The sequence below is a fragment of the Homarus americanus genome, unplaced genomic scaffold (assembly GCF_018991925.1).
Source record: "Homarus americanus isolate GMGI-L3 unplaced genomic scaffold, GMGI_Hamer_2.0 scaffold4896, whole genome shotgun sequence".
Taxonomy (NCBI): domain Eukaryota; kingdom Metazoa; phylum Arthropoda; class Malacostraca; order Decapoda; family Nephropidae; genus Homarus; species Homarus americanus.
Genome location: NW_024749657.1, coordinates 2,960,784 through 2,973,796, shown reverse-complemented (window position 1 = coordinate 2,973,796; position 13,013 = coordinate 2,960,784). Strand labels below are relative to the sequence as shown.

The 13,013-nt window shown below is 43.2% G+C and overlaps 1 protein-coding gene across 12 annotated transcripts in view; it reads left to right on the top strand.

The window, feature by feature from the left end:
• Positions 1-9,601, top strand: part of LOC121853646 (serine/threonine-protein kinase tousled-like 2) — a 66,572-nt gene extending 56,971 nt beyond the window's left edge. For 7 of the 12 annotated variants that reach the window (XM_042347927.1, XM_042347937.1, XM_042347926.1 and 4 more), the window contains 9 exons: positions 167-208; positions 2,002-2,064; positions 2,604-2,685; positions 2,965-3,056; positions 3,373-3,520; positions 3,750-3,861; positions 4,653-4,791; positions 5,712-5,931; positions 6,211-9,601. In XM_042347927.1, coding sequence (XP_042203861.1) covers positions 167-208; positions 2,002-2,064; positions 2,604-2,685; positions 2,965-3,056; positions 3,373-3,520; positions 3,750-3,861; positions 4,653-4,791; positions 5,712-5,931; positions 6,211-6,462 — 1,150 coding nt within the window. In that variant the 3' untranslated portion in view covers positions 6,463-9,601. The remainder of the gene's footprint in view (positions 1-166; positions 209-2,001; positions 2,065-2,603; positions 2,686-2,964; positions 3,057-3,372; positions 3,521-3,749; positions 3,862-4,652; positions 4,792-5,711; positions 5,932-6,210) is intronic. The other 5 variants (XM_042347932.1, XM_042347929.1, XM_042347934.1 and 2 more) reach the window with 3 other exon arrangements.
• The last annotated feature ends 3,412 nt before the right edge of the window (positions 9,602-13,013 follow it).

Here is a 13,013-nt window from a genome sequence, read left to right as displayed (position 1 = left end):
AAAATTTGCTAAAGCTTCTAGTTTGTATAGATGAATACCAGTTATCAGAACAGGATGTTGAGAGTTTGATTCTATTGAACAGTAGGTGAGCTTCTAGTGTAGGTAGATGATAGGGGATCCAAATTAGGGGTTGTGAGCTAAAAGTTTTGCCTGTTGTTCCTTACAGAATCCTTCAATCCCAGTCTTCACCCCGCAACCCTCATGACATGTGAGTAGTCTCCGAGGGAGTGAGATAAATAACCCCAGGGGTGGAGGGATTGATGGTAGTCTACTAGGGAGTAAGATTTGGTACTAAGGTTGGGCAGAGCTTTGAGGGGATGAGGTATGCTAGGCAGGTGACACTCCTGGTAAGCTTGGGGTTATGGAGACTTATCTTTGGAGGGAATTACCTGCTTCTTTAAAATACTTGCCTTTGATTGGAGGATTTCTACATTATTAAGGAATTAATTTTAGAATGCAAGTTGTACATTTCTCATATGTGGAACCTAGACACATGTACAGTACTTAACATGAAGGCTGATTCTTTTGTCTTCTATTACTTCACAAGCCAAGCCTCCAGGAATAATTTTTTCATCATCATTATTATTATTATTACTGTTGTTGTTGTTATAATTGTTTGCCCTTGGTTCTGGCCACCCTGCACTATAGCGGGAAAGGGCCTGCATAACTGAACCAAAAGTATTAGTACAGTATACAGTAGAATATATTATATTGGGTGGGGTAGTGCCTTAACTGTCTGGCTGTGTTGAGGGTGGGTTAGTCTGGCTGGCTGTGTTGAGGGTGGGTTAGTCTGGCTGGCTGTGTTGAGGGTGGGTTAGTCTGGCTGGCTGTGTTGAGGGTGGGTTAGTCTGTCTGGCTGTGTTGAGGGTGGGTTAGTCTGTCTGGCTGTGTTGAGGGTGGGTTAGTCTGGCTGGCTGTGTTGTGGCTGAATGATACAATACTGTTTAGGAAAATTTTGTAATAAGTATTTTTGTAATTTGAATAACAACACTTGGAGCAGTTATTGTGATAATACAAAGATGATGCAGGGAGCACTTTGGGTCTTGTTATTGGTCAGATGAAAAGTCAGGTTGTGTTTCTTAGTAGAGAATTTTGCTTTTCTTTGTACTGTAGGTCATAGATGGCTTTTACTAGGCAGTGGTTTTAATGCCATCAGGTGGCCTCCATCACTAAAACGTACATGTTGCTGGCGACCATTCTGATTGGTTAAACCAGACCAACATCCGCTGGTGAAACTTTATGTTGCCGGCAACCGTTCTTAGTATTTAACCAAACTACCATAACTAACTTAACCTAAATAAATGTAGCCTAACAAGATCAAGGAACACCCATTAGTTAGTAATGTGAGGCGAAGGAGCGCTGCTGGTTGCCATCAACACAATGTTTTAGCGACGGGAGCTTCTCTTATTTTAACACCATAACAGTCACTTCGTTTACTATTTTACATTTTGTCTTTGAACTGTACAGTATCTTGAAGAATTATTGTCCCACATATACTGTAGTACTCAGTGTGTTAGATCACATTCTCCTGTCCCTCTTAATTTTATCGTGAGTGATTTTTATATAAAGAAAATTTGATGCCTGGTTATCAATATTGAAAATGTTCTGTGCAATTAAGATATTGATTAATATTTAAAGTAAGCGTTACAGTCACATGCAGCCTGTAAACATTCATTACAGCGACTAAATTGTTGGTTTTCAGTGTTGTTGTACTGCATGTATCTCATTGGTGGGAGGGAGTCATCATATGCCTGTGATAAGTTCCTGTCAGTGTCTTATGAAAGAACAGGCGTATGTCTTTAATATACAGATTGGTCTTTATCACTGTATATTAAAGTACAGGTATGTGCTCTCAGAACACCGATCGGTCTCTTATCACTGTATCTTAAGAAAATACAGGCATGTGCTGTAAAATATTGTACAGTAGTAGGTGTTTCTTGGTGTTGATAAATTTACCTGTTTGGTATTGGGATTGTGTGCTGAAACCTGGCTCTTTCTCAGGCGGTGGTTTGGTGGTTTCACCCAAGCTGCCAGATGTTTGCATCTTTCTAAACCTGTATCAGAGTAAGCACACATCCTTCTCACTTTTAGTATATCTGTCCAGACCAAAGTAACGTAAGAGTGGTCATCGAGGTAATGAGGTGACTATCCTAATAGTAAGAATGGTCAGTAAGATAGTTTTTGTCATGAGTAAGAGTGGCGACTATCCTGGTAGAGAGAACGCTGGTCACTACAGTAAGGTAGCGGGGTGGCTTGAATGACATCTGTAACATTAGTCTTTATTTTTCTTTATCAAATTTCAAAGCCGAGAAATGGAAGAAATTTTTTAAGAGAAATACACTTGTCCCCCTCAGCTTGTAGGAGTGTGTGGATGGTAGGTACAGTACTCAAGGATAAGCACTTAACAAAAATACTACTAGTTGCTATTTAAAGATGAGATGGTATGAACTATTAGACACCACTTGTTGGAGTAATGTCATCACGTCCTCAATTGCCTTTTTGACAATCATAAATAAAGACAAGATGTTCATATATATATAAAATAAAAATAAAAGTTACTTGGGTTAACAGCTGTTGTTTAATACCAAGTTCTCTTATTGCAGATTCAACAATCATCCTGTTTTAAATGATCGGTACCTGTTGCTCATGTTATTAGGAAAAGGAGGTTTTTCAGAAGTTCATAAGGTAAGTCTAAACATCATCCTCAAACAACACACTTTTTCTGTTTCATCCGAGTCGATTTTTGTCACATGTTCTGTTAAGCTCGGTTTTAATTTATAAGTACAGCTTTCTCACTTTACACACAAGCACTTAACAATTTTTATAAGTTGGAGGAGTTTCAATGTGATTATTTATTGAGGGACATACGAGGAAGAACGGTAATAGTAAATGGTGTTAATTCTGTAGGTTTTGAGAAAGGTGTTTTAGTGATGGAAGTAACATAGCAATCATTCCCTTTTTCAGGCATTTGATCTGAAGGAGCAGCGATACGTAGCCTGCAAGGTCCACCAGTTAAACAAAGATTGGAAAGATGATAAAAAGGCCAATTATATCAAGTGAGTAATGCAGGGAGAGGCGCTGGTGCTTCTTGGTCTTGCTGTGGTGTAACGAGTCTAACCTGGTCACTTCAGTTCAGTTTTTGTCACTTAAATTGTCATATGAGTTTACATTGTTGCAGTGTGTGTGTGTGTGTGTATAGTCAGTGCAGGTATACGGTCATCATGTATTTAGACATTGCAGGTACACAATATACTGTATAATAAAAAAGTCTAGTTGTTTCTCAAGTATAATGAAAAGACAAACTTAAGAGTTGTTCGAGAGGTGTAAATAAAACCAGCTGGTACAATTCCTTAACTCTTGCTTGCCTTACAGACACGCCATACGAGAGTACAATATTCAGAAGAAATTAAACCATCCCCGTATAGTCAAACTCTACGACGTGTTTGAGATCGATGCCAATAGCTTCTGTACTGTCCTGGAGTACTGCGATGGTCACGACCTAGACTTCTACTTAAAACAGGTTGGGGATCTATGCTTTTCACTGTCTTAAATCACGGTCAAATAAAAGTGGTATAGTACACATCACCACTCGAGTCGTGATATAGTTAAGTTTATACAGTAAATATATAAAATTGGTATTATTTAAATACCAGGTATCGTCGTATAGTCAATGGTGGGGTAAATTTTTTCCATGACGCTGTTTTTGATGTTATGTAATGTGTGTTGTATTCCGCCTCTCGCCCCGACAGCACAAGACCATACCGGAGCGTGAAGCGAGATCTGTGATTATGCAGGTGGTATCCGCACTTAAGTACCTGAATGAGATCAAACCGCCAATCATTCATTATGATCTCAAGCCAGGTAAGAAATTTGCTTGGGTAAATGTGTATTGTGTTGTGCCTCTCAAGTCACTATATTTGGGGAACGTCGACATTGTTTGTTTTTTTTAACCTCTAAAGTTCCCTACGTTAATAACTTTTATTCATCTATTGCCTCTCTATCTCTCTTTACAAAATTTTTAAGAAGGTGATTATTCCCCAGAAGATTTATTCATAATGTCCGTGAAGATTCTGTATGTGTGTGTGTTTTTAATCCATTACCCACGGATAAATGTACTCAGGGTGTCCGTACAGATAGAACTAAATGAGGGTAGGGTTAAGGATTGTAGGGATTAAGAAATAAGATAATTTATTTTTATTTTGTGTTTTGAAATTTCTCTTATATCCTTAATCTAACCCTAGTCAACTCTAATCCTAAACTCTTGTATCAATAAATATTTTCTCTTTTTCCCGAACTACGTAATACCAAACCTTACTCCATGTGGTTGACCATTTACACGGACCACTTTGGAGAACCACACGTAACAGGAAAACATTTATCTTATCAGACTTAACCTAACCATGTCTCTCTTTCCCTCTCTGTCTCTCTTACAAGTTTTAGAGTAACCATGTCTCTCTCTCTCTCTCTGTCTCTCTTACAAGTTTTAGAGTAACCATGTCTCTCTCTTTCTCTCTGGCAAGTATTAGAGTAACTATGTGTCTCTCTCTCTCCCTCTCTCTGACAAGTTTTAGAGTAACCATGTCTCTCTTTCTCTCTCTCTGGCAAGTATTAGAGTAACCATGTGTCTCTCTCTCCCTCTCTCTCTGACACAGGAAACATATTGTTGACTGATGGTAATATTCTCGGGGAAGTGAAGATCACGGACTTTGGTCTCAGTAAAGTGATGGACGAGGATAGCTACCATCCTGACTATGGGATGGACCTCACCTCTCAGGGGGCTGGCACTTACTGGTGAGTCCCAAATGATTGTGTTTGTATGTCTAAAAGTTATAGTAAAGTGTGTTTGTGTCTTAAAGTTGTAGTAAATTGTAATGATTATGTTTGTATGTCTAAAAGTAATAGTAAAATGTGTGTCTGATTGTTTGTTCATTACTGTATGTCTAAAAGGTGTAGTGAAGTGTTATGATTGTGTTTGTATGTCTAAAAATTGTAGTAAAGTGTGTTTCTGATTGTTTGTATGTCTAAAAGTTGTAGTAAAGTGTAATGCTTGAGATTGTTTGCATGACTAAAAGTGTACAACAATTGAGGCCTGCAATGGAACAACGTCCCAAGCAGCAATAAAAAAAAATATAAAAAGAAAAATGGCAGTAAAGTTTGTCAACTTATAAAATGAAGCTAAGAACCTTTAGCTTTGTGTGTGTTGTTAAGTATTAATCAACAGGCATGATTTCATAATTTATTTACAGAAGAACTTTAGTTTGTGCGGATTCTAAACCTTGTTCCAATAACGGAATCATAACACATAATAGAAACAATCAACAGGAAGAAGAACACGGAAAACAACACTCACAGTCATGCATCGTACACCACGATTTCATCGTCAAATTTCCTCACAGGTTTCTGAATGTAAGCGTGTGGCGGACAGTACCTTGTTGTGGTGAACTGGCCAGGCTCAGTGTAGAGCTAACCATCATGGCACATTCTACCTATGTACTTGAGGTACTCTGAGCCTCAAGGACATTAGCCCCAAATACCTCACAGTTGGGGGGAAGACAATGCTTTATGAAAATGTTTTGGAGTCTGTAGGTGCTGGTTACCTTATTCTACTGCAGGCCTTAATTATCTATGTATATTTCATGTGCAGTGACTTTACCCATTATTGATAGTAATTCTATGTTACTGTAGAGATGTAATATTATTCTCTCCCACAGGTATCTACCACCAGAGTGCTTCATTGTAGGGAAAACGCCGCCCAAGATCTCTAGTAAAGTAGATGTGTGGTCTGTGGGCGTAATATTTTATCAGTGCCTATACGGGAAGAAGCCGTTCGGTCACAACCAAAGCCAGGCAACCATATTAGAGGAAAATACCATCCTTAAAGCCACAGATGTACAGTTTCCACCCAAACCAGTGGTCAGCAATGAGGCCAAGGTGAGTCTTGTTCTCTTTTTTAGTGTACAGCAGGAAAAATATATATAACTGACAAATGCTCACTAACACGACCTGAACTTTAATGTATTACTTCACTGTTGGAGCTTTTATGTATTTCTATGTATACAGTAAATTTGTTCCTTGCACCACCACTTTTATTTCTCACAGCTTAAGAAAATGTTTGTGGTTACTAAAATTATTGTTTTCATATATTGATAGTGTGTCTTAATGTGGGCTACTGTCGGCCAGTAATTTAATCTTTATAATCTTCACTTTCAGCAATTCATCCGGTGTTGTCTAGCATACCGTAAGGAGGACCGCAATGATGTGTTGACGCTGTCTTCCAATCCTTATCTTTCACCACCACTTCCGAAGAGTGGTCGGCAGTCAGCCAATAGTCAGCAACAAGCAGCAGCAGCAGCTTCTGCTGTAGCACAGGCAGCAGCTGCTCAACAGCAGGCGGGATACCAACAACCCTTCACTACTGGTCTATTGGGCCTTGGGAACATACACTCTTCCACCAGCTCATAATGACACGCCACCCGCAGTAGGGGGCACGTCCAGCCCCGACACCCCCTACCTGGCTCCACCCTACGTCACTCGGCCCTCTTCATTCGTCACCACCTGCCTCCTGCCGCCCATTGCCCACAACTGCCACCAACAACAGTATGGCCGTATTGACCACAGGGCTTAAGTTTGTCAGCAGTGATCCATGATGCAATTAGTCAGGTCCCTCACAGATGGAAATTTCATGTGCCAGTTACCTCAGCTTTCAGTAGCCATGACAGTAAATCTAAGATATAGCTCTGCAGTAGGATTTTTATGGACAATGGATATATCTTTTATTCATGATTTTTAACACTTCAATTGGGTAGAACTGATTTGCAAATTAGGGAAAATAAGTTTTAATGAATATACTGCATGCAGTAATTCATATTTTTTATACTATTTTCCAACACATAACACATGAGCAGTTTTAATAGTTTGAGAGACACTGCAGTACCCATGTGTGGCATGAGGGTGGTAAGGGCAGGCTGGTGATGGAGTGGAGTGGGAGGATGTGGGCATTGGGGCAGAGGCTCAACACAGCACTAGAAACTCCTGTGTTCCTACTTGCTGCCACAACCAACTACTGTTCTTGTGCTCTGCCTGCCAGATAAACTCTGCAGCAACAGAGCAAACAGTCAAGGGAGTGTGTCAGTGTGCAGCTGGAAAATATTCCATTGTGAATTTTTTTTTCTTTAATATATAAAGAGTTCTATTCTATCAAGCCAAAGTTGTGACTGAATTATGCCAGAGTCAAGAATATACGTACCAGTTACTGTTACTAGAAAGTCAGCTATGTGGTACCCAGTGTGATGGTGCACTGTGGAGAGAGTGACTCCAGTTGTAGGAACACAAACAGTGAGTGTGGTGCTCCACTTCTGCAGTGTCGACCATTGCGGGTGGTTCGGGCTCAGCGGAGGGCAGCAGTCGTGTTGCTTCCACACTGAGTGGCGACAACGGGTAGGGTGGCGGAAGTGATCGTTGTGAGCCACCGACCGATGTGATGTGATATTGTGTAGTCGTGAGTGTGAACTCGGGGTTCCGGCGCACAGGTGTAGGTTGTGGGAGACAGCAGCAGCCGGTAGCCAGGTGTGATATATATAGTACCACTTTTAAGAAAGTGAGATAATACATTAATGTGACTTTCAGGAACAGTATGTGTTAACTTGCAGATAAGCTGTTCTATGGATGTTGCCTAACAACATTGCAGCCCAGTTGTGGCCACAAATATAATGGGAGAAACGTGAACCGTCAAAAATTGCTGGAACCGTATCCTGAAGTATCCGTATCACTAAATTTGTCGAGGCCTCTGGAATATTTGTTGAAAAAAAAAAACAATATTATGAGATTTTTGAAAAAGAAAATTGTTAGTTACTGAATCTTCATAAGTTTGGTGCTACAGAATTTAAAATGAAGAAATTCACAGCTTATATTATTATTTTCTGAAATGGAAATAAAATATCCGAGAGGGAATCCATGAATTCATTCCTGTGGAAATAGGCTCTATACACAAGCATTACATAGCTCCCACCTTTATTCATGTACATTGTTTACTGATATTCCTCTTCTGCTGCAAGTGCCGTGTATTTATGCAGAACACAGATACAGCGTTCCCGTTGTGGTGCGAACGAACGGCAACCCACATTAATAGTCTACAGATCACCACAGCTTATCTTGATTATATTGTATGTATTTTAATGTCAATTTTTAGACATGTGAGATATTACCTATAGTTTTGTATGTGTTGATTTTTTCTAATTTTCATTTTTTATTTATATATTTTTTTTTCTCATTTTCGGTTGTCCTCCTGAAAGCATTTTAGATTTGATTTTGTGGTGGTCAGCTATAAATTAAATTGCAAGTGGTTGGACTACGCCAACCCCTCCAACATGTAATTCGCTAACATAGTCACACAGAGCTGGGGAGATGGTGGTGGTGGATTTAGTATTGTTGTCCTGTTCTCGACAGTCTGGTGAAATGTGAAGTAGTAGGAGCAAAAATAAGGTTCATTCATGTTTTATTCTTTTTATTTAAAACTATTTAATTTTTTTTATTTGTGTGTCAAAGAATGTGAAGACCTTTTTCTTAAATTCTTGAAGGCTCTCATCTTCTGTTCACAGGTTTGAAGAAAATAAGATCATAAAGAGTTAGGAAAAGTCTTATGTCCTGCCGCTTCATCCTGATGTATTATGTTCCTAATTATGCCTTGATGAATCGGGATGAATGTGCATTTTGTGACACGTGTAAGTAATGAGCTCAACGTTCCATGCCAGTGTTTGACAGAATGAGAATGAATGTGTATTTTATGATGTTTGCAAATACTGACCTGGACATTTTAATGATAATCTTTGACAGAATCTAGGTGAATATGTTTTTTTTGTGATATTTGCAAAATATTGTACTGTACTGTGCTGGATGTTTTAAGCCAATCTTTGACAGCCAGAGGTTAGTGTTTTGGGCAGTCCTAGGATGATTACATTGTATGGAACAAGGAACTTAAAATTCTGAATATACTGTATATAAGATAGAAGTTAATAAAAATAACTTGAATTTGTTCAGATAAGGATAAATATAATGTCTGACAATGGACACGTCTAAATCTAACAATGATGGTATTTTGACCTCCAAGAATTTTATATCATAGTTTTTATCAGTTGACTTTCATGGCTGCTTCAAGGTCTGGCCATAAGACAGTGTTATAACCAGCACGTACAAGAAAACTAAAGAAGAAAATTCTGTTGAGGTAAACCAGTTTTAGGGTAACGTCTTGAGGTGTGGAGGGACATGACTTGTTCCCCTTCCTTGTCAATCAGAAGATGGGAGTCCAATGAGTCTCAACTCAATATTGTTCTTGCCCAATTTTCTCAACCAGTTCAGAAGGTAGGAAGGTACTAGTTTAAATTTGCCCCCCTTAGTTTCCTCAGCTCACACCGGTGTATTTTTTATTATTATTATTTTTTTTTTACCTTTTTTCTTTTTTTCTTTTTTTTCGGTCAAAGATTAAAACCGCCATTTGGTCTGTTGCCGGCCATTGTGATAGTTATCGCTCTATACTTGTAAAATTCTATCATGTTATGTAAAATGTAATGCATAAATAAATCAATAAAGCAACTTGGCCAATTTATTACGGATTTGTAACCAACCATATAACAAATGTTCGCGTCAAGGAAATGCTCTTGCCTTTTCCGTCTCATCAAAAGATAGCTAAGAATGACAGGTACAGTAGTAACTAAAACTGTTAAATACCAAAACGGAAATGGGGTAATTAGGGCCAGAAAAGGGGGGGGGGATAATTAGGCCCAGACAAAGGTCAATTAGTGCCAATTAGGACCAGAAAAAAGGGTGAGTACAGGGATGTAATTTCTCAGTCTTTTCCGTTGTTTTTCCTATTGTTTTAGGCGACCCACGGCTAATCGCGTAGATCTGTTGAGAAAAATTTATGGGGTGAGGTGGTATAACTATGACAAGAGAAAGATTTGACAATAAATAACAATAATTGCCCCTCAAGGTTGAGTATTGTTTATTTTGCATTCCATTCTTCGATTCTTTAATATTTCATTGACCATAGATCAATGACGTCATACAATGCCACTATCATAGCATTATAATACGTCCCTCCACCCTATCCACTTGATCCACTCTAACCCCATTTTATTCTGTAACCTGTGCCATATTTCATAGTTGTACAGGCAACTCAGTGGGGCATTTTTGTGTCCCCAGGAGGTCAGGGTTGGTTGCTGCCCTGGGCTGACATGCTGACTGCTGCCCTGGGCTGACGTGCTGACTGCTGCCCTGGACTGACGTGCTGCCCTGGACTGGCGGTTGACTGCTGCCCTGACTGGCGTGCTGACTTCTGCCCTGACTGCCATGCTGACTGCTGTCCTGGACTGACGTGCTGCCCTTGACTGACGCGGTTGACTGCTGCCCTGACTGACGTGCTGACTGCTGCCCTGGGCTGACGTGATGCCCTGACTGGGTTGATTGGACGACGTGCTGACTGCTGCCCTGGACTGACGTGCTGACTGCTGCCCTGGGCTGACGTGCTGACTGCCCCTGACTGACGTGCTGACTTCGCCCTGACTGGGTGACTTCTGCCTGACTGCGGGTTGACTGCTGCCCTGGACTGACGTGCTGACTGCTGCCCTGGACTGCGCGGTTGAGCTGCCCGGGCTGACGGCTGACTGCTGCCCTGACTGACGTGCTGACTGCTGCCCTGGGCTGACGTGCTGACTGCTGCCCTGGACTGCCATGCTGACTGCTGTCCTGGACTGACGTGCTGACTTCTGCCCTGACCGGACGCGGCTGACTTCTGCCCTGGACTGACGTGCTGACTGCTGCCCTGACTGACGTGCTGACTGCTGCCCTGACTGACGTGCTGACTGCTGCCCTGGGCTGACGTGCTGACTGCTGCCCTGACTGACGTGCTGACTGCTGCCCTGGGCTGACGTGCTGACTGCTGCCCTGACTGCCATGCTGACTGCTGTCCTGGACTGACGTGCTGACTTCTGCCCTGGACTGACGTGGCTGACTGCTGCCCTGACTGACGTGCTGACTTCTGCCCTTGACTGACGCGGCTGACTGCTGACTGAGGCTACATCACCACCACCACCACCAGATGACTGAGGCTACATCACCACCACCACCACCAGATGACAGGAGGCTACATCACCACCACCACCACCAGATGACAGGAGGCTACATCACCACCACCACCACCAGATGACTGAGGCTACATCACCACCACCACCACCAGATGACAGGGCTACATCACCACCACCACCACCAGATGACAGGAGGCTACATCACCACCACCACCACCAGATGACAGGAGGCTACATCACCACCACCACCACCAGATGACAGGAGGCTACATCACCACCACCACCACCAGATGACAGGAGGCTACATCACCACCACCACCACCACACCACCATTACCACCACCAACACCAGATGACTGAGGCTACATCACCACCATCACCACCACCACAAGATGACAGAGGCTACATCACCACCACCACCACCAGGTGAAAGGAGGCTACATCATCACCACCACCACCAGATGACAGGAGGCTACATCATCACCACCACCAGATGACAGGCTACATCACCACCACCACCACCAGATGACAGGAGGCTGCATCATCACCACCACCACCAGATGTCTGAGGCTACATCACCACCACCACCACCAGGTGAAAGGAGGCTACATCATCACCACCACCACCAGGTGACAGAGGCTACATCACCACCACCACCACCAGGTGACAGAGGCTACATCACCACCACCACCACCAGATGACGAGGCTACATCATCACCACCACCACCAGGTGACAGAGGCTACATCACCACCACCACCACCACCAGATGACAGAGGCTACATCACCACCACCACCACCACCAGGTGACAGAGGCTACATCACCACCACCACCACCAGGTGACAGAGGCTACATCACCACCACCACCAGATGACAGGAGGCTACATCACCACCACCACCACCAGATGACTGAGGCTACATCACCACCCACCACCAGGTGACAGAGGCTATCATCACCACCACCACCAGGTGACAGAGGCTACATCACCACCACCACCACCACCAGATGACAGAGGCTACATCACCACCACCACCACCACCAGGTGACGAGGCTACATCATCACCACCACCACCAGGTGACAGAGGCTACATCACCACCACCACCACCAGATGACAGGCTACATCACCACCACCACCACCAGATGACAGGAGGCTACATCACCACCACCACCACCAGATGACAGAGGCTACATCACCACCACCACCACCAGGTGACAGAGGCTACATCACCACCACCACCACCAGATGACAGAGGCTACACCCACCACCACCACCAGGTGACAGAGGCTACACCACCACCACCACCAGATGACAGAGGCTACATCACCACCACCACCACCACCAGGTGACAGAGGCTACATCACCACCACCACCACCAGGTGACAGAGGCTACATCACCACCACCACCAGATGACAGAGGCTACATCACCACCACCACCACCAGATGACAGGAGGCTACATCACCACCACCACCACCAGGATGACTGAGGCTACATCATCACCACCACCACCAGATGTCTGAGGCTACATCACCACCACCACCACCAGGTGAAAGGAGGCTACATCATCACCACCACCACCAGATGACAGAGGCTACATCACCACCACCACCACCAGGTGACAGAGGCTACATCACCACCACCACCACCAGGAAAGGAGGCTACTCACACCACCACCAGATGACAGAGGCTACATCACCACCACCACCACCAGGTGAAAGGAGGCTACATCATCACCACCACCACCAGATGACAGAGGCTACATCACCACCACCACCAGATGACAGAGGCTACATCACCACCACCACCACCAGGTGAAAGGAGGCTACATCATCATCACCACCACCAGATGACAGAGGCTACATCACCACCACCACCACCAGGTGAAAGGAGGCTACATCATCATCACCACCACCACCAGATGACAGAGGCTACATC